Source organism: Mastigoproctus giganteus, chromosome 14 (assembly GCF_048544385.1).
Source record: "Mastigoproctus giganteus isolate SK-2022 chromosome 14, ASM4854438v1, whole genome shotgun sequence".
Lineage (NCBI taxonomy): Eukaryota > Metazoa > Arthropoda > Arachnida > Uropygi > Thelyphonidae > Mastigoproctus > Mastigoproctus giganteus.
Genome location: NC_143588.1, coordinates 79,604,964 through 79,627,336, shown reverse-complemented (window position 1 = coordinate 79,627,336; position 22,373 = coordinate 79,604,964). Strand labels below are relative to the sequence as shown.

Below are 22,373 nucleotides of genomic sequence, written 5' to 3'. Positions count from 1 at the left end.
ATCAGAATGCTCAACCCATTCGAGGCCTTATACACCTCATTCAGATCACCGCTCTCTGTACACGCTCAAGCAAATCTACATCCTTCCTAAAATAAATAAATAAATAAATTTTCTGTTTATACTCCGGGACGATCTTCGGTCAGAGGAGTTTACAAGATACACAGAATACAAGAAACAGCACCGTATTCAGCAGTCACGGGCTTGAACCCCAGTCATTCAAGGCACGTGTACTTATACACCCGCGCGCCTGACCACTAGGCTGAATGAGACCTCTAGACCTGCATGCAGTACTCAAGGCGTGGCCTGACCATTGCCTTATACAGACGGACAATCACCTCCTTTTCCCTGCTAACAAAATTCCTGTATATCATTGACAATACCCCATGACCTGCCCTGGCAGCCTGTCTGTATTGCTCAGAAAACTTCATATCTGACTGCACAATTACTCCCAGGTCTTTTTCCTTTTCTACCACCTTAAGTGTAGTATCACACAGTTGGTACGTTTCTCTGGGGTTACTTCTACCCATATGCAGTACTTTGCATTTGTCAAGGTTAAACATCAGTTGCCACTTCTCAGCCCATTTGCCCAAATTTTCTAGATCCTGTTGCAGTAGCACACTGCCATTACTGTCATTAACAACCCTGCCAACCTTTTTATCATCTGCAAACTTCGACACTAGGCCTGATATATCTTCATCAATATCATTGATAAATACACAAAACAACAGTGGATCCAACACCGAACCCTGTGGGACTCCACTAATAATATTAGTCCACGAAAAGCAGCACCCATTGATTACCACCCTCTGTCTTCTCCCACTTAACCAACCTTTTATCCATTGTAGCAACTTACCCTTAATACCATTCTGCTCCAATTTGTACAATAGTCTTCCATGCGCAACAGTGTCAAAAGCTTTCCTGAAATCCAAGTATATGGGATATCAAAATTATTTTTTGCATCCTTTGTAACCACATCATAATAACCAATCAAATTTGTCAGACAAGACGTTCCCTTAACAAACCCATGCTGTGTCTGAATTATTGTTTCAGTCTTGTGTAGATGATCCTGCAATGCATCTTTAACCAGTGATTCCGTTATTTTACCTGGTACAGAAGTTAAACTAACTGGTCTGTAATTACTCGTGTCACCCTTCGATCCCCTTTGTGAATTGGGGATACATTTGCATATGTCCAGTCCGTGGGGGACTTCCCCCGAGTCCAAGGATGCTCTCATAATTATGGCTAAGGGTTTCCATACTTCCTTTGCCGCCTCCTTTAATATAACTGGATAGATTCCATCCACCCCAGGTGCCTTTCTTATGTTTCACTTCAACGATTTCTCCTCCACTTTGTTCTCAGTTATTACAAAATCATTAAGTATCCTGCTACAATTTGATAACCTTCTGCCATTTTCAAACCTTAATAATTCCTCACGTGTGAATGTAGATGCAAAATACTCATTCAGTTTGTTTGCTATCTGAGCAGGATCATCAACAGTCGAACCATCGATGTCAAGTGGACCAATCAGATTCATCCCCTTCCTTTTAGAGTTTATATAAGTAAAGAAATCCTTGCTGTTTTTCTTTGCATCCTTTGCCAAAGATTTCTTGTAATCTGCCTTCGCCTGCCTAACCTCCTTTGTGACTTGATTACAGACTAGCTAATATATAACATAGGCTTCTGTGTCGCCTGATAATTTATATGCATCCCATGCATTTTTCTTCTCTGCCACGAGTCTCATTAGTTCATTTGACAACCATTTAGGCCTAAATCTTGAACAATATTTCTTAATAGGTATGAAACGTTTAGTAGCTTCCACTATTAATTCCTTGAATTCCTTAGAATTTGCTGTTCATATTCACTTAGAATTTGCTGTTGGTAACATTATCAGTTGGTCCCACTGTACAGAATTTAAAAACTGTCTGAGACCACTGTACTCACCTTTACGGAAGCAAAAACCCCTTCCTTTACCCCTGATGGTAATTAAATCTTTAAGTAAATCCACACATCAGTACACTGTGATCACTGCCACCTATTTGGTTCCTTTATCTGCAAATTCTTAATACACGAATGATTTGTGGAGAACATCATCCGTCGACAGTTGCATTTGAGTAAAGTGTCTGCTAGATGGGTTCCCAGACTTCTAACCCCTTACCGTAAGACGGAAAAGGCACAAAGTGCATATGAAACGTTGTCGATGTGCTAGGAAAAGCAAGAGGAGTTTTTTTCACAGCTAGTCATCATGGGTGAAACTTGGATCCATCACTAATCCAGAAACGAAACAAATGTCCAAACAATGGAAGCAAGCAGAATCATCCCCACTCACAAAAGAAAAAAAAAAGCAACAGCGCTACCAAGTGCTGGAAAGGTGATGCTATCAGTTTTTTGAGCTTAGCGTTGTGTGATACTAACAGATTACCTTCAAAAGGGCTATACTGTGACGGCAGAGTATTATTCCAACCTCATAATAATGCTACCTGCTGCTAAAGAAAAATATGGGGAAGGCTGTCAAAACGTGTGCGCCTGCTCCACGATAATACCCCTGCGCATCCTCGCATGCTGCAGTGAGATGTGCCCGCGAATATGGGTTTAAAATATTGCCGCATCCTGCTTAATTCCTGGACCTTGCACCCTCAGATTTCTTCTTCCTTTCTCTCCTGAAGTCCCTCCTTTGTGGAAAACACTTTGCTGCTGATGACGAGGTGATTTCTGCTAAAGAGCCGTGGTTTGAAGAACAGTCAGAGAGAGGATTTCTACAAAACTGGCCTTCGGAAATGTATTGAGGTCTGGCAAAAATGTGAAATTTTGTTTGGTGATTAAGTTGAAAAATTGTAATACTGTATATGCTGTTTGTCTAAATTCTATCACAACTACTGCTGGGTGAATACAAATCTTTTTTGAAATCACCCCTCCTAAGAGATCAAATCATACTTAATGATATGCTACTCACTTATTATAATAGAGACACGTGGAACATTGCAAAACGCATAAGATAGGTTTTGCAATGTTTTCCGACTGCGTGAAAAACAAGAGTTTGGGGGATTATCGAGGTGAGTTAAATATTTTTCTGAAAATATGATAGCTAATAACCATCAGGTAAGCGTGTTAGTTTAGTTTATTTATAATTGCCAACGCCTGACCAAAACTTTGCCCTTTCACTGTCTTTTCGAGACACAGAGACTGCGCGCACACACCAATTGAAGGGCAAATAGAGTCCTGCCGAGATATCAGTGACTGTTTATCTTATCCTTTTCTGGACTTTCATATAGACTACAGTAACTACAAGTGTAGTATCGATCGAACAGCTTCCTTGGAAGCAATGATGTAAGGTTGTAGTTATAATGGGATTTTTTTACCTCATTACTTGGCCAGTGACCTATTCATTCGACCTCCTTTGCAGCTGGTGTGAATTCTGGGTTCAAACGATTGTAAGCTGTAAGTATTTTTTTTCAAATATTTTCACACGTTCTAAGGAGATTTGCCAAAACGAAAATATATTAATATTTATCTAATGGCTAGAAGGATTCATCGTCCATCACTGACTTATGACAGTTTCTAGGTGAAAGTTAGCATAAGTCTGCTGTTCTTAAAATTCTCCCTGACAAGAGTGAACCAGTTTTATTTGGATAAGTTTGAAAGTTAGCAATGAGAATTAAAATTAAACTTTAAATCAGTAATACTTAATTCTATCCTTTTGTAAGGAACAATCAGTTTATTGATCTTGTAATATTTAGATCAATCCATCAATTAAATAATCAAATCAGTTTATTGTCAATTTGAAATGATCGTTTCATGGTTAGTGTATAACATACATGTTCAAACCATGGCGAAGGAAGAGATTTAAATGTACATCGAGAGCCATAATTCTCTGAGCAGTTACTCCAAGATTTTTATAGTCGCTGAACAAAGTGTAGGGTTTAAATGATTAAAACAGGTTCATCGAAGTTTTCAATTGCTGAGATTTTTTTTAAGTATGAAGAGGCTATTGCAGGAGAATAAAGAATATTAAGTTTACTTAATTTAAAAAAAAAATGTTTCATTATTAGGAGAGCCGATGAATCGTATAGGCCTAGCAGTTGTTACACTAGAATTCACAAAGATTTGAAAAGTTTTATGGTAAGAAAGCTAAAAAAAACAAGTAAATAATATGTCTGTTGTTTTAATTTTTGATTTTGCTCCCAGGTAAAAAAGGCCACGAGACATTCGTATATTTGGTGTATTTTATAGATGCTTTGCCTGTTTTGTTAGGTGAAAAAACTCAAGTTTCCAGAAGCAAAAATCGCACAAAGTTCTGCCGAAAACGACTAACTCGGCCACGATCTGTCTTTCCGCACGTGTGGAAGAATGCATAGGAATCACTGTGATATACCCGACAGCATGCCTCATGATACGGGTTTCTAATCTAGCAGGCTAATCTAAATGGCCTAACCTGCTATATCTTATCAGTCTATTTATAAAGCAATATGTGATTGAGATGTATCGTTTTCTAATTCGGTCTTCCGATGGCAATGTAAATTTATTTGTACCAAAATTATTTTATATTTAGCAATATAAATTAATTTTTGCACGTACTGTATTTAATCAGGTTAATTGACTTAATTACGTAGCTTTTTTCCCTTTCTTTTCAATCAGATTTATATATTGTCGGGTTATCAGAGTGCTAACTAATAGAAAATTAATATTGCGTATATGGCGCATTATATACTTATGTACGCACGTAGTCGCTTATAAAATGTGTTAATAGGAAAACTCCAGCATGGAAGGAGGAAGTAACGTATATTAGAAGAAAATTATTTCTTATGCTCATAAAGAGATAAACGCACTAGAAAAATGTTATTTGATAAGCAGAGGAATTTGTTCATTTCTCTCCTGTGTTTCGAATGCTAATACAGTCAACATACAGACGAATTACTGATTCGCCTGCTTATTAAAACAGACGAATTCAGTAATTTGTAACTTTCGGTTGGTGTAATTAACGATGGATCCATTTTCATTTGGTAACTAGGGAGTGAACTACATGAATGTTGGACAAGCCAAGCATTATCTCTGATCATTCAGGCGCTTTGAGAGCCCAGTGTTAGGTTGATACCATCCCCTGCTTCTGCCATTCATATACACCATTTTTCTTCTCCAGTCATGTAGCTCCCTGAGGAACTGTTGTGGACACTAACAAATTTCTTTAACTGCATCAATTTTGTGCTCTACGAGTGGCAACGCAGTGTCATGCCCAGAAGTTCACTGATCCTGCCCTTCCACCTAGTTGCAGGTCTTACTCTTCCTCTCGATTTTTCCTTCCATTATATTCTTCAACGGAAAGTTTTCCTCCTTGCTCTGTGTCCAAAAAAATTTGTTTTCTTCTGCTGATGCCATGAAGAATTTTAAGCCTGCCAATTTTATTCAATACTCACTCATTTGTTCTTCGATCAAGGTAAGAAATACGCAATATTCTCCTGTAACATCATATTTCAAATGCCTCAATTTTCTTCCTGTCAACTATTTTCAGATTCCATCCTTCACTTCCATAAGTGGCAACTGGAAAAATTAATGAATCAATGATTATCCGTTTCGTCTTTAGGGGTAGGTCTTGATCTCTCCATAATTTCGTCAGATCAGTGACCAACATTTTAGCAATCGCCTGTCGTCTCTTTACATCATTTGAGTAGTGCCCATTTTTATTTATTCTTGATCCTAAGTAATCAAATTCATCAACTTCTTCGATATCTTGCCCATTAATATACATTGTTCCTCAAACTATATACGGCATGAAACACCTGCTGAGAATTAATCCAATATTATATTAGGTATTTTTTGCGATTTCTAAGATTACTCATGTAATTTCCACAAGGAGAACAGAAATGTAAGAGGGGATATCAAAGTACACTGCAATTAAAAACTTAATTTAAAATAAAACATACGGACTATATGTTAATACATGTAATAAGAGTAACAGCGATTTCTGAACACCTTAATTGCCCCTTAACTTAGAAAGAGATTCTTTTATGAAAACATAGTGTAGACTATGAATATCATGTACAGGCTTTAGTATGTATGGAGAGAAATGAAGTTTGGAAAGCAAATAAGTCAATTTTCATGTTCAGACATACTGGTTAGACCAAAGATTAATAAACGATAAATTACCTTAAACTTTTTAAAACTTAAATTAGCTACAGTCGCAGGTGCTAAATCTTAAATTTTTCCCTTTCCTTCTCTTTTGCAGGTGTCCTGTTAACCATGGCGATATTAAATGGACTGCTGGGTATTGCGATCTTTATGGAAGAAGCGATAGTAACTATTTTAATTATTCCTGGGGTTCCAACACACAAGTGAGTACTTCCAATGTCATTTCAAAATCGCTATTTAATGTATTGAAATTTATGGGTGAACATATAAGTGCATTATACAAATTTATACAGTGCTTATATTATTATTATTAGCCATATGGTGCAAGGAAGCCTGAGGCTTATGCTGCATCAGCCAAAAAAACAAACATTTGAGTACCCTGAGAGAGAGAGAGAGAGAGAGAGAGAGAGAGAGAGAGAGAGAGAGAGAGAGAATGATGATATCCAGCTGAGGACCCTGGGTCTACCAAACTCATACTCACCAGATGTGAGCCCCTGGAGTTAAAATACGATTTGATCTTCAAGATAAGTTTGGCCTAGTAAAGGAATATGCACTTCAGAGAAGTAACACTTTATTTAGAAAAAGGTGTTATTGCTCAATGTTAGTTATGGTGGTCATATTGAAAGTTTTATTAGCTAATATTTAATTTATTGTTTAACTATAACGAACATTAGCTATGGTTATTCGTATAAGCCCAGAGTAACATTTTGCATTTTGTATGAGGGAAATACAGGCAAGCAAAGTCAAAAGAGAGAGATCGCCGAAAATAAATGCACCGGCCCTCGCGAACCCTAGGCCGATTCTAATGTGAATTATAAATGAAATTTCTGTGTAATTGCAAATGAAAGAAACTTAAATATATATATACATATTAAAAAAATGCAGTATAAAATTATATTATTATATTTTATAACATGTACAAAATATAATTTAATAAAATATTAAAAATGTATATATTTTTATTTTATTAATATTTATTTATTTTTTCTTCTTTACAGGCTAGGTGACATTTTTCGCAGATTTCGTGATTGGGGAATAACGAGTCATGTGACATTTACCTTCTACTTGACAGCTTTTATTATATTCGTTGTAATTAACCTCGTAAGTAAGTACGTGTTCTTACAAATCTACTCAAATTTGTATTGCATTAATCAAGCTTTTAATGATATGCAGATCACTTATATGTATAATATATTATATTAAGGGTGGAGAAATACCTTAAGTTAGAAAATAAATAACTTTAATTTAGCATAACTTTTTAAGTTGTATGCACTAAGGCGAAACAAAATATATGCTTCCTTGCACCATATGGCTGCTAATAATAATATACAAATTTCTTAATTACTGTAAGGAGCTTTACATTTTACTATTGATCTAAAGCGAATATTGTATAAACGTTTTGTGGCAACTCTAAAAACCTCTAATCAGTAAAATACAGTACATACTTGTACATATCTATTTTAGTGCATAATAAAGTATGTAACCATACCTTATTGATAAACTGAAACAGTACTTCAACTTTTTCTATCATCTATGAAATTATTTATCAAAAAAAGCCAAAACGAACTCGATTTTTAAATTAACAAAAACGTTTTTAACCCACAGATGGCGCCAGTTATGTCAAATAGTTGATGAAAACGTGAAATTTGTGTCAGCAGTGGCGAGTTTTTTCAGCTTGTCTGTCAAAAATAAATGACAATATTACATGTTTTCGCATGCCATAGAAAATAAAAAAACTGATTAAAATTAGAATCCTTTATTGTGTGTGCCGGCGGTATTGCCACCGTCCTCCCCACACCAAGTGGAAAAAGCCCGGGTTCGAATCCCGTCGATTACACGAGGAACTTTAATGGGCTTTTTTCACTCCATGGCTGAGTTAGTCGGTCTCAGGCGTAGATAGCAAGTTTTCTCCCCAGAAATTGGGGTTTTTTGTCCGGCAAAACAGACCGACCATAGAACACAGCCACGGAAGATGAATTTAATTATTCGGATGGCTTAAATATAATAGTTTGTTGGGTTTTTGAGACTACAGAAATGGGTATGAGTTTGACATTATTTTAGTATGGCTATCTATATGCTCAAAGCCCCCGAGGAAGTAGCAGAGAGACTGCCATGTGAAAGAAAGTCAACATCCTAATTTCTCCTTAGCTATATTTCTAACCTTTCTTGATTCAATCTTTAATAATTTCCTTTATTTCCTCTCTCCCGCTTCTTTAAATCTCTAAGCTTTTTGTTAACTTGATCCCATGTTAATAGTTAACATGGAACTATAGGCAATCCAACAATTGCTAGTACAACTAAGGCTAGCCAGTTAAGTAGGCCTTAATTACCAGTAATACTTCCGGCCAAAGGACCCTGACCTTGTATATATATATATATATATATATTATTTTCCATGTTAAGCTTCAGTTGTCATGTAGTAGTAGACGAAAGAAAAAAAACCTGAAGGTTTTAGCAGTACTGTTACCTGGGACTGCCACCAGCCAAAAAAAAAAAAAAAAAAAAAATCCTGCCATCTACCAGCAGTATGCCGAAACTTGAGCAGCTGTATGGCAGTGCTGTCATTCCATGAATTAAATGATCAGGCTGTGTATACTCTACCACTGACAAAGTATTGGCAGGACAATATATATTCTGCCAATATATGAATACATTCATATATACTGAATATCAATAGATCTTCGACTCAAGTCAATCAAACAATAAGATATCTCAATTGTCTGAATTTAGTCACTTACTAATCATCACAAATACAAGTGTTATCATAGCAATTAAATAGACAAATATACTGATGCCTGTATATTTGTCTTGTCACAAAAAAGCTACAGCTTAGGGCCTCACGTTACAAGGAGGATGCGCTCCATCTTAAAAAAAAAATTTTTTTTTTAATATTGTGAGGTGTAAGAGAGAAATGCCTCATATATCTTATAGCTTAGCACAAATTTAAATTTGGCCCTGCTGAGGAGCACGAAACTCCAAGAGCATTTGGAATGTTTTATGCATATAGCAGCAGAAAGAGATGTTGTTATTGGGTTTTAGGAGCATTGGCGGCTAAAGCCATATTGCTCTGTGTATATTGTCTGTAAATTGTGCGTGTTCTGAGGTCAATTTTGTTTGCTGGACGAAAAACCAGAGTTCCGGGAGAAAAAAACCACGCTTCCCTCACCTGAGACTGACTAACTCAGCCACATTGTGAAAAAGACCCATAAAAATTCCTCCTGTCATCAAGAGATATTGTGATCAAACTTAACTAGAAATGATCAAGAGTTGCACAAAATAAAGATATGTGAAATTTCTTAAGAAATAAACGGTTTTATTTCTTTTACAATGTTTAATTTTATTTTTTTCTGGAGACCCAAATAAAGCAAATGTACTCATATTGCATTCATATATGTTGTCTCCTTAGAAGCATTCAGAAGGCAATAAAAGATGTGTGCTTACAAATAAGATTTAAAGAATGCACAAAGCATTAAAGATATTGGTAGCAGCATCAGTTACAATAAGGGACTTACAGCGTCCTGAACACATATGACTCTAAGTTGCTGGGCCAAGATAATTGATAGATATGAATTTGGCAAACCTCCATGAGAGGGTGCTTCATTTTCAAAGTTGTCCTTATAAAAATTGACATCAGAGCTTCAGATGTTAAGCACTGTCTATAAGTACATGCTCTGTCTCCAGCTTGGTTTTTGTGGAAGAGACCCATTCGTTAGGCATAGTGAACTGCACACTGTTCATTGACTGTAGAACAAAAAAATAGGTTCTCTGGAGCAATAAATCATGATAAAAATATTAAATTTGAATTTGGCAAATGCATACAGATAACACTACTTACCACAGTGCCTCATGATATGAAATTGTTTCTTATGCCAATCGTGAATCATACACTGTAATGTTATTTGGGATAGGTTTGTGACAGTTTTGTGGAACACTGCTGGGTCACATAAAGCTAGCCTTATAAGCAACTGGTTTTGGGGGAAATGGGATTCTACATTTGCTGGCCTTCAGAGAGGTGTGGCCCAAATCCCATATAACTCTGGGATGAGTTGGAACACCAGATCAGTGGGAAGCCCAATACTGCTTACCTCAAGGGTGGTCTCAGGATTTTCTAGTGGGAAAGAAGTGTTCCAGGGAATCATTAAGCTTTATGATCATGTAGTAGCAAAAAATTCACATTATTTCGATCATAAAGAGAGCTATAGTCCCTTTAGCCTCTACCTGAAACTGCACCTGTCCTACTTTAATTCTACAGTGGTAACTGCTTTGAAGGAGGATGCACAAAAAATCCCAGCTGAAAGCAATTATAAAATGGTTGAACATCATTTGGACCAAGTGTTGATAGGCTTTAAATTGTAGAGGAAATTCTTAGTCTCATCCTATCGCTTGGTATTATATAAATCATAGAAAACAGGAGCCTCCTACAAACATGTCAAAGATACAAATGGTGTCATGGCAAACTATTCTTTTACTCACTTCATCAGTAATAGATACTTCCAGAACTATGAATAAAACTGAAATCAGAATAAATTAGTAGCAGTAACAGTTATAATTTTTTATAGGTTTGGAACTTCATGTGTTGCAGGTCAGTGATGATATCCAGACAGGTTTTGCTAATTTTCGTGGAAATCTCTTCACCACAATAAAGCTTTCCATGTAAGTATAAATTTGATTTATAAAAACTACAGTAATTACAACTTATTTGCTGAAATAATATTAAACACAACCTAATTACATACTGCTTTGTTAATTACAAGTTTTATGACTACAAAAATGGTTTCCAATACTCCAGGGCACATTGTGTACCAAAGTGCACTAGGATGCTATTCCAATTTGTCACACTCATCAGTAATATTGTTTACATACTTTATTATTAAAAATAAATATAATTTTTCATTTTAACTCCTGAACTATTCTAGATATCTATTGTTATGACCAGGGCTTCTTTTGTGAAATATAAACATAGGAAAGAAGGGAAGGGGGCCTGGGAGATCCACCCCCCCATGAAAATTTTTTAGAAAATCATGGTGCCAAATGTGCTAAATTTTCGAATTGGTGGGGGGGGGGGGTACATAGTCTTAAACAGTTTTTGAATGTTTTTATTCTGAGCTCTCAAGAAAAAATTATTCTATCATTTTGGCCGCTTGTTACTTTTTCCACTTGCCCTACTCCTGTTTCTTTGATGTAGTGTGTTTAATAAAATCACCTTTTCCTTTACTTCATACTTCAATAATATCGTGCCTACACAATAAAAAGAACATTTCTCATTCCCCTGTGATGCTTTTAAATAATGGCATAAAAGCACTAATTTAAAATTTAAAATTACAAAAGTATAGTAAATTGTTGGACAAAAGTAATTAATAAAACTAATTTAATAGGCATTATTTATATAAAGATTTATATTTTTATAAAGATTACAAAGTCAAGCTGTGCATCTAGCTTAACTCCCTGCCAACACACAACACACCAATGGCATAGTAATAATAAATAGTTTTTATTTTTGTTTTCAATATATGATTCCTTATTTTTATTTCTTTTCAATGTTCAGAACACCGTTCCTGCAAAAAACAAGACCTGGTTATGACAGCAAATATACATTCAGTGAGAACTTTATTAGAAGCACCACAAAATCCTGTGCAGACAAGCTGATATGTCACCTGATTAGGATAATAAAAATATTGTCTATACAACTGTCATCATTCATGTCATATATCATTCTCTTCAAACCACCAGAAGACACTGATCCAGCTCAGGGGCATTCTTATAGGCCAAATTGGCAGCCACCTAAGGCACTAAAAACCTCAGCCTACATATGACCTTGGGATATAGGGAGGGGTGCCAATTACATGATTTACCTAGTGCAGGCAGGTTGCTGGCAGCTAGTCCAGAGCAACTTTGGATTGAGTTTCACCTCAAATTTTGGTAGACTGTCAAACTCAACCATTAATTCAGTAGTCTCACCATTAATTATATAAAAGAACTTCCTTTTCTCAAATGCCAAAGTATGATAAAAAATTGATAAAACACTGTAGCCTCTAGCAACCTGCTTATACTGCATACTAACCTTCATGTCTAATTATATCATAATACTAAGTCTATTTCTTTTTGTACACCTTTCAGTTCTACCCCATCTAGTGTACATCATACTCAGTTTATTATTTCACTTACATTTGACAGCATTAAAATCAGTAGCATATTTACCCTTTTTTGGGCCCGGAGGCAAAGAACATGTTCTGGCCCCTACTTAATTAATGAAAATTGCAAAAGCAGGAGACAGCCAAAGACACCGGGTCCATAAAAGGCCCGGAGGCAATTGCTTTTCTTGCCTACATGGTAGTTACGCCACTGATTAAAAAAATATAACTTCTATTTCTCCTGATCAGCCATGAAGCTGGTTAAAATCATTCTGAGGCCAAGCATGCAAATTTTAACATTGTGCCCTTTATTCCCTCATCAGTATTATTCAAGAATATCAGAAACGAGTGGCCAAAGCACTAAAGCCCAAGGACCTCCATGTATAACAATGGTAACCCATTGTGAAGGATTACCATTTATAACCTTCTGTCTCCAGTCTTTCCAACATTTCTCACTCCACCTCAGGAACTCATCCATAATTCCAGTAGACCACAGTTTGTACATAAACTTCCCACATTTGAACCACACTGAATGTGTTACTAAAGTCCAGTATATAGAATCAAAACTGTTTCTTGCATTCAATTCCTGTGTGACTACATTTTAACAGTTAAAACAAGGTTTTCCCCTTACAAAGCTGTGTTGTGATCCATATAATGTAGTTTACTTCTCATAATGATTGTGTAAATCACTCGTAATCATAGAAAATGGCACATCTCCAATCCAGCCTACTGGTGAGCCCAACAATGAACTTAGTGTTTGAAATGGAATGCTTGTTAATGAACTATGATTTTTAATAATCAAGTACATATACATTACAGGTGTGTGTGTGTGTGTGTGTGTGTGTGTGTGTGTGTGTGTGTGTGTGTGTGTGTGTGTGTGTGTGTGTGTGTGTGTCAAGCTGGAACAGTGTTCCAATATGTTCTATTAGACGTTTGGATCTCTTGTACAACCCAGCCCACCTTCAAGGGGCAAGCACCAGTGGGTGGTATATCCTTCTACCCACTGTGCTGAGAGGCCAATCACTCAACACAAAGAAAACAACCACCCAGCTCTACACTATATTACGCAAATGTATTCACCACTACTGATCAGTTTTGCTGCAGTCTTGCCCAAGACCCTCTTCAACACAGTTAAAAAAAAAAAGTACTTGGCATGCTCGTGCTTCATTTATACCTGTGCTGTCATAACAATTTTCATAAAATGTACCCATTCATCAACATCCCAGTACTTTTTTTCAATATTAGTATATAAACAAAAGCATAAACTTGCTGTTTTTAAGCATAAATTTATGAAATAGGGGAAAATGCTACTTAATTAAATATAAAGAAATAAAATTTTATCAGAGGTTGCCATATAAAAAGTTTGGACTGTTACTTATATTTTCTTATTCCTTCCTTTTAAGTGTCATTCATCGCCTTCTCAATCTGATTACAAATGCAGCTGTTCTGAGAAACAAATGTAAAACGCTGGAATCGCGTATTCAGTCAAAAGATTCAAACAGTGAGGTAAGAGTTCCATAGTTACTATTAATTTAACACAATATATATAAAACTGAAAAATTAAAATTTTTTTCTATACAGAATGGGTTTTTCAGATGAATTACTTACTTTGTTGTTCAGTATTACACTGAACAATTTAAATTGACAAGTTGATTCTTACAGATGTTTTTAATGTTGATTTCCAAAATCTTTGAAATTGATGTAGCATATACCAGAGAAATAAATTTTATTTTTCTCAAAAAATATTTAAATATACTATACATTACTGGTATTTTAAAAATAATTTAATCATTCACTTAAAACCTTTATGCTGATGAGTTGTATTTGGAATAAATCAGATAGGAATACTCTAGAACCATCAGGATGTATCCAGGTTAGAATTATGGATGGAAAGACCAGAAGTTCAACTACCATTTGATGAAGAAGCAAGTTTTCTACTCTTTAAGACTGTTTAAAATTGAATTTGGATCAATTAATAACTGTTTTACAATTGCTAAAAGCTTTAGTGTGGGTAGAAAATGAAGCTGGAGATTTGGATACAAGCCAATTATTCCCCAGTATTCTAGTAGGTAAATGAACAAATTGTGTAAGGTTGTTAATAATAGCAAAAGCCTCCACATCTCTACTGGCTGGATTCATGCAACTAGAAAATTGAAACCAGCTGAAATTATGAAAATTAAAATCACCAAGGGAAATTAACTTACTGTTAGGAAAGCTAGTGTAGAAAAAGTCAATTTTCAAAGAAAGAACATTAAAGTTCTGAGTGATTTGTGGATCTGGAAGAATGATAGCAGCAAGCAATGGATTTGGTAGAATGGGGTAAAGAGATTTTAAGTCTCTTATTTAAAGAGATATTTGATTATTGGTAAGGGTATTCAATCCACGTGTTACACGTTTTGCAGCTCCACTGAACAGAACATTTTTTAGCCATATTTAGCTGCTTTATTGATCAATTGTTATATTAAATTATTTTCTATAAGTAGCTTATAGATCTAGTCAAGATCCTTGGATAATTCTGAATTGACACAACAAGATTTTGGAAGTTAATTAATAATTAAGTATCCGTAGATTTACCGTTCGTAACTTGCTGCCATTGTCACGTGATACAACATTATATCATGAACTAGATAGCATTAGCTTAGTATAGTATAGTATATTATATTATATAATATTGTCAGTTAATCAATAAAATCTATTAATCTTGTTAAACTTCATTGTCAATTAAATTGTACTTTTTAACTAAATGCATATAACGACTTAGATTTTACAAATGTAACATAATTAATTAATATAACTTTATACGGAAGTTATATAAACGGAACTCGTAGAAAATACTTGATACTGAAAAATATATATAGATATATAGTGTTATAACTGTGTTGAGATACAAGTTTAGGGTTATAATTTTGTACTGAAATTGAAATTTTATTGAAATTAAATCGAAATCATGACTCAGAGCAGCAAAGCAAAAGGCTCAAGCTAATGGGAGTGCTGTGGCTCAGGGGAGAACTGAGGGGGCAGTTTCCCTCTGAATCATAGCCTTTTAAAATGCACTCCTTGCTTGATGTGTGTGTGTGGAGCAATCAGGTATGGGACATGATATTGCCATGGGGGATGTCTTTGTGTGTGCATGGTGTAAGGAAATCAGGCGACAACTCAGCGTTGTTATGGGCCTATATGAGAGCTTGAAGGGCAGGGTGGATGCCCTCGAAGGATCTAAATTGAGGGGCCCATCAAGCTCTCAGGTGCCCACATCAATGCCAGAGTTTGCACTTGATCATCATGCAACACAGCGGCAACCCCCAAGGCAGAATGTTTTGGTCCCACAGGAACTAGTAGTCGTTGGTGACTATTGTCAGGGAAACAGGGAACATGGTATGTAAAAAGGATAGGTGGAACAGGACCAGGGTATGTCTGCCGGGGGCAAAGGTTGATGACATTGTAGAGCGGATATCATCTATTAAGGGCACAAAAGGTGATATTGTTGTAAACGTTGGCACTAATGATATTAAGAGTAGGAGACCAGCGGAATTACTTAACAAGTGCAGGTCACCGTTGAAAAAAAAGCCGTGAATTAGGGTTGAATTTGAAAGTATCTTCAATTCTGCCTAGACAAGATAGGAGGGAGTATATGATGAGAGCCTTGTCGATCAATTCGGCCCTGGAAAGATTGTGCAAGACTCAAGGGGTAGAATTTTTTTCAGCCTGGTTTGTACTTGTTAACAGGAGAGACTGCTTCTAAAGGGATGGGATACACTTAAATAGAAAGGGTGCAAGAATATTTGCTGATGCTATCGAGGCAGTGTTAGGTAGGTGGGAATACAAGGACTAGATTAACAGTAGCCACTGGCAGAGGTGAAAGGGATTCTTGCACTGCTTCTATTGGAATGAGCAGCAGCCTGGAAAACAAGATGCAGGGTACTTCAGAGACTGCTGAGAGTCATTGCAGTACAAGTAAACACATGGGTTGTGTTAGGGTAGCTAAGAATAGGAACAGGTGCATGTATACTTGCGTGTACACAAATGCTAGGAATTTGGTAAATAAATTTGATGAATTTGAGGTATTGCTCAAAACATGAAAGGCAGATATTGTTGGGATATCAGAGGTCACACAGATATAAGGAATGCAGAACTGGAATTTGGGGAGTACAATGTGTACAGAAAGGATAGGAAGGGAGGAGGGGTTATGCTATTAGTTAAGAAATACATAAAATCCAAGGAAGTGAAGCCAGTCGACATCACCGGACAGTGCAGTGTTGAGTCAGTTTGGTGTGACATAAGCATTGGGAGATCAAAATTGAGAGTAGGAGTGTGCTATAGGCCTAATGACTCTGATGAGTATAATAAGAAACTGTACAGGGAAATAGAGTGGGTCAGTAAATCAGAGAGTCTTATAATGGAGGATTTTAATTTCCCAGATATTAACTGGAATTTGTGGGTTAGTCACTCACACACTAGCAAGGCTTTTGTGGATTTATTCGATGATTGTTTTCTACATCAGCATGTTCGGGAGGCAACTGGAGGGAGTAATACTCTTGATCTGATTATCAATACTGATTCTTCATGCATTAAGAATCTGCAGATAACCACTAGGTGGCAGTGGGTCAGTAAATCAGAGAGTCTTATAATGGAGGATTTTAATTTCCCAGATATTAACTGGAATTTGTGGGTTAGTCACTCACACACTAGCAAGGCTTTTGTGGATTTATTGGATGATTGTTTTCTACATCAGCATGTTCGGGAGGCAACTGGAGGGAGTAATACTCTTGATCTGATTATCAGTACTGATTCTTCATGCATTAAGAATCTGCAGATAACCACTAGGTGGCAGTGATCACAGTGTACTGAAGTGGGATTTACTCAAAGAGGTAATTACCATCAGGGGTAAAGGGAAGGGTTTTTGCTTTCGTAAAGGTGACTACGATGGTCTGACACAGTATTTAAATTCTATACAGTGGGACCAACTGATGATGTTACCAACAGCAAATTCAAAATGGAAAGCATTCAAAGAATTTATCTTTGGAAGCTACTAGGCTTTACATACCAACAAAGAAATATTGTTCAAGGTTTAGGCCTAAGTGGATGTCAGATGAACTAATGAGACATATGACAGAGAAGAAAAATGCATGGGATACATATAAATTAATGGGTGACATAGAAGCATATAATAGATATAAGCTGGTTTGTAACCAAGTCACAAAGGAGATTAGGCAGGCAAAGACAGATTATGAGAAATCCTTGGCAAAGGATGCAAAGAAAAACAGAAAAGAGTTCTTTACCTATGTAAACTCTAGAAGGAAAGGAATGAATCAGATTGGTTCACTGGATACTGATGGTTCAACTGTTGATGATCCAGCTCAGGTGGCTAACAAACTAAACGATTATTTTGCATCTATTCACACATGAGGAGTTATTCAGGAAGGGAAATGCCAGAGGTGAAGTAAACTCTAGCAGTGAGCTAGATGATTTTGTAATAACCGAGAGGAAAGTAGAGGAGAAATTGTTGAGGATAAACATAAAAAAGGACCGTGGGGCGGATGGGATCTATCCAGTTATATTAAAGGAGGCAGCAAAGGAAGTAAGCAAACCCTTAACCATAATTATGAGAGCTTCTTTGGACTCAGGGGAGGTACCCATAGACTGGAGATGTGCAAAATGTGCGCCAATTCACAAAGGAGGATCAAAGGCTGACACAAGTAATTATAGACCTGTAAGTTTAACTTCTGTTCCATGAAAATTAATGGAGGCACTGGTTAAAGAAGCACTGCAGGATCATCTAGACAAGACTTCAGTTATAGCTCGGACACAGCATAGTTTTGTTAAAGGAAAGTCTTGCCTGACCAATTTGATTGGATACTATGATGCAGTCACAAAAGAACTGGATGAAGGGAATAACTTTGATATTATATATTTGGATCTTAGAAAAGCTTTTGATACTGTTGCACATGGAAGACTGCCATACAAGTTGGAGCAGTGTGGCATTGGAGGCAAATTGCTGCTATGGATAAAGGGGGTGGTTGAGGGGGAGAAGACAGAGAGTGGTAATCAGTGAACACTGCTGATCGTGGACTAATGTTATTAGTAGAATCCCTCAGGGTTCAGTGTTGGGTCCATTGTTGTTTTCTGTATTTATAAATGATATTGATGATGGTATATCAAGCTTAATGTCCAAGTTTGCAGACGATACAAAGGTTGGCAGGGTTGTTAAGGACACTACTGACACTATGCTGCTGAAACCAAATTGGGAAAGGTTGAACAGATGGGCTGAGAGGTGGCAAATAAAGTACTACATATGGGAAACAGTAACCCCACAGTAACGTATCAACTCTGTGGTACTACACTGACAGTGGTAGAGAATGAAAAGGACCTGGGGGTAATTGTACAGGCAGATATAAAGTTTTCGGAGCAGTGCAGACAGTCTGCAAGAGTAGCTCATGGTGTATTGTCAATGATATACAGGAATTTTTCTAGCAGGGATAAGGAGGTGATTATTCCCTTGTATAAGGCAATGGCCAGCCCACACCTTGAGTACTGATACAGGTCTGGAGGCCTCATTTCAAGAAGGATGTAGAGCTGCTGGAACGAGTACAGAGAAGGGCAACAAGATTAGTGAATGGAACAAAGGGTTGCTCTTATGAAGAAAGACTTAAGTTTTGCAAATTACAGTGTCTGGAGACTAGGCACCGGCGAGGTGATCTGATAGAGGTGTATAAAGCTTTGAATGGTTTGAGCATGCTCAATGCCGATGGGATTCTTTCTCTTGCTCAGAACAATCACCTGAGAGGGCATAAATTCAAATTGAGGAAAGAGAGATGTAGGATAGATGTGCAGAAATTTTCCTTTAGCCAGTGGGTAGTTGGTTGGTGGAACAGACTTCCATCCCTTGTTGTGGAAGTTGATAGCCTAAATAAATTTAAGGCTTAGCTGGACAGGTATTTCAAACGAACAGAGGGGTGAAGTGGAAGTGTTTTTTTTTTGGCTGATGCTGCATAAGCTTGCTTTCTTGCATCATATGCCTCTACTAATGCTAAGTCATGAGAGATTAAACAGAGGAGGTTCCAGATAGGAAGTCTTTGACAAGGAATGGCAGAGTGAACATATACACAAATAGTTCTTATTGGAAAATGATGCAAGAAAGTAAACTTAGACCGAGAGAGAGAGAGTTGTGGAAGGCTATTCTGGTAATTAATTACCCTCTGGCTAAAGGCAAATTTCTGCACATCTATTCTACAACCATCCTTTTTCAATTTAAATTTGTTCCCCTGTATGTGCTTGCATGCACACTTGTGTACCATGTGAGAAAAAAATAGATTCCATTAGCAATTAGTTTACTCTACCCTTTCAAAGAATTAAACACTTTAGTTAGGTTGCACAGATGCCACAATTAGTGCATCAGTATTTTTTGTTGACACCTTTTGTGATCCAACTTTTTGCTTCCTCTTTGTACCTCTTTCAAGAGATCTCCATCTTTCCTAAAATGAAGTTTCTCAAGTTGTATGCAGTATTCTGGATTTGGCCTAACCACTGCTTTATACAATGGGATAATCACCTCTTTTTCCCTGCTGGAAAAGAGTAAGGCAAGGTACTGATGCAAAACTGTTGCACATGAAGGACTGCTGTATAAACTGGAGCAATATGGCATTAAGGGCGAGTTAATGCTATGGATAAAGGGATCGTTAGGTAGAAAAACATAGAGTGGTTATCAATGGGCACTGCTCTTCATGAACTAATGTTATCAGTGGAGTTCTCCAGGGTTCAGTGGTGGGCCCATTGTTCTTTTCAATATTTATTAATGATATTGATGAAGGTATATCAGGCTTAGTCTCAAAGTTTGCAGATGATACAAAAGTTGGCAGGGTTGTCAACGACAGTTATGATGTATGCTGTTGGAACAAGATCTAGAAAAATTATGCAGAAGGATTTAGAAATGGCAGTTGAAGTTTAACATTAACAAATGCAAGGTACTGCGTATGGGTAGCAGTAACTCCAGAGTAACTGGGTGGAACTACACTCAGGGTAGTAGAAAATGAAAAAAGACATGGGGATAATTGCGCAGTCAGATATGAAATTCTCTGTGCAGTGCAGATGTGCTGCAAGGACAGCTCATGGGGTTTTGTCAATGATATACAGAAACTTTGCTAACAGGGATAAGGAGATGATTATCCCTTTGTAAAAGGCCATGGTTACACTGCATCTAGAGTATTGTATACAGGCCTGGAGGCCTCACTTCAGGATGTAGATCTGCTGGAATGGGTGCAGAGAAGGGCAAACAGATTGGTGAAGGAGACAAAAGGGTGCTCTTACCTAGAAAGGCTTCCAAGTTCTGCAAATTTCAGCATCTGGAGACTAGGCACATGTGGAGTAATCTGATTGAGGTGTTTAAGGCCTTGATTGCAATGAGTAATGTGAATGGCATTCTTCCTCTTGCTGAGACTACACACGAGTGGGCATAAATTTAAGTTGAGGAAGGATGGTTGCAGAATAGATGTGCAGAAGTTTGCCTCCAGCCATTGAGTGGTTGATTGTTCGAACAAGCTTCCCATCTGTTGTTGTGGAAGGTTTGAATAAATTCAAGGAACTAGAAAAATTCTTGGAGGGTAAAGATAGGTGAAGTTTTTTTTTTTTTTTTTTTTTTTTTTTGGCTGATGCTATATAAGCTTGCATCATTTGCCACTACTACTACTACTATTACTAAAAGAAAAAATTGCAATTCTAGCATCCCCCCATAAATAGATATAAATTAACAATGAACAATCAAATACTGAAAAGCACATCACACACCCTTGCCCTACCCTTGTTATGTCTCTGTTCCTATATCACAGACAGAACCCCATAGGCTATTCTAGCTGCCTGCATGCTCATAGAACATGTTGGATGCAATTCCTCATCACGTACCTTGAATTTGGTGCTACTGAAATAGTATATTATTCTGAGATTACTGTTACCCAAATGTAAGTTGTTTTATGATGTTTACTTAAGATGCATCAAATGGTAATCAAAATTTTGAACATAGTGAAGTGAAGCAGAGATTAGCGCCCTTCATCTAGCCAGAAAAGGTTTAGTAGGCAAAGCAAATACAAGTGGTGTCCGTGAATATCTAGATGCACAGCAACAAGGTGACAGCAGGAACTGAACTATATATTGTTGTTATAGGGTTTTAGGAGCATCAACAACTTTGTTGGCCAGAAACAACGGGATTTTATCATGTTTTATCATTTCTATCTGGTCAAACACAGAAAGAGCATTTTCAAAAAAGTTGAACAGGGCTTTTCCAAGTACTTTGCCTAGAGTATGGTTTTGAGGACTCATTAGCTTGTGTGGTTCTAATGATTACGCTGGCAGTATTACCTTCCCTCTTGTTAATGAAAATTCATATATTTTTGTTGCCAACTTCCTCCCTCGTTATCTGCAAATCACAAGTTAACTGTCCAGATAATTTTTCTTAATACACTCACTTAGAACATGCTCCTTTGTGTATTTTCCCAGAAAAACAAACTTTCAATGAAGTGTTTCTGATTTCCACGGAAGAATGCCAGCATCAGTAACTCAAACAAAAACTAAGATTACCTGCTGAAAGTTGCAGAATATACATCAAGTATATTTTGTCACTAGTCTTTCGAGTTCCATATGCCTTCTCCAACAGTGTGAAAAATATGGAAACAAAGCACTTCTCACTGGAATTCATTGCATTTTTTGCACACTTTGCAATATCAACAGAAGATAATACATTGCTATTAAACTGTAAAACTTACTCAGTCTCTTGGTCTAAAGACCCACTCACATTTCACTTTATCATTTGCTGTGAAAAATATAAACAAATGACTGTTGAAATAAAGTGTAGGAAATGCAAAGTTTATCAGATATTTTCAATATTAGTTCCAGAAAATGAGGAAAATATAAAGACAGCTTTTCTATTTCCCACATTGATTTACAGTATTAAAAAACATTGCTTTCTAAAGGCTTGGAAAAGGAACTAAGAAATATGTTCTATTAGTTTATTTGCCAAATCCTAAGAGAGAAAATCAAAAACCAACCTGTATGTTTAGTAACATGTATATTTGTTTATCATATATATATATATAAATTTCTTATTTCTGTTGTTGCTCTGAGTTTTTCGTGCTA

The 22,373-nt window shown here is 36.6% G+C and overlaps 1 protein-coding gene across 2 annotated transcripts in view; it reads left to right on the top strand.

The window, feature by feature from the left end:
- LOC150075282 (uncharacterized) overlaps window positions 1–22,373 on the top strand; it is a 71,746-nt gene that overhangs the window by 47,168 nt on the left and 2,205 nt on the right. For both annotated transcript variants that reach the window (XM_090388291.1, XM_090388292.1), the window contains exons 2-5: window positions 6,218–6,323; window positions 7,119–7,225; window positions 10,680–10,773; window positions 13,655–13,757. In XM_090388291.1, coding sequence (XP_090244417.1) covers window positions 6,218–6,323; window positions 7,119–7,225; window positions 10,680–10,773; window positions 13,655–13,757 — 410 coding nt within the window. The remainder of the gene's footprint in view (window positions 1–6,217; window positions 6,324–7,118; window positions 7,226–10,679; window positions 10,774–13,654; window positions 13,758–22,373) is intronic.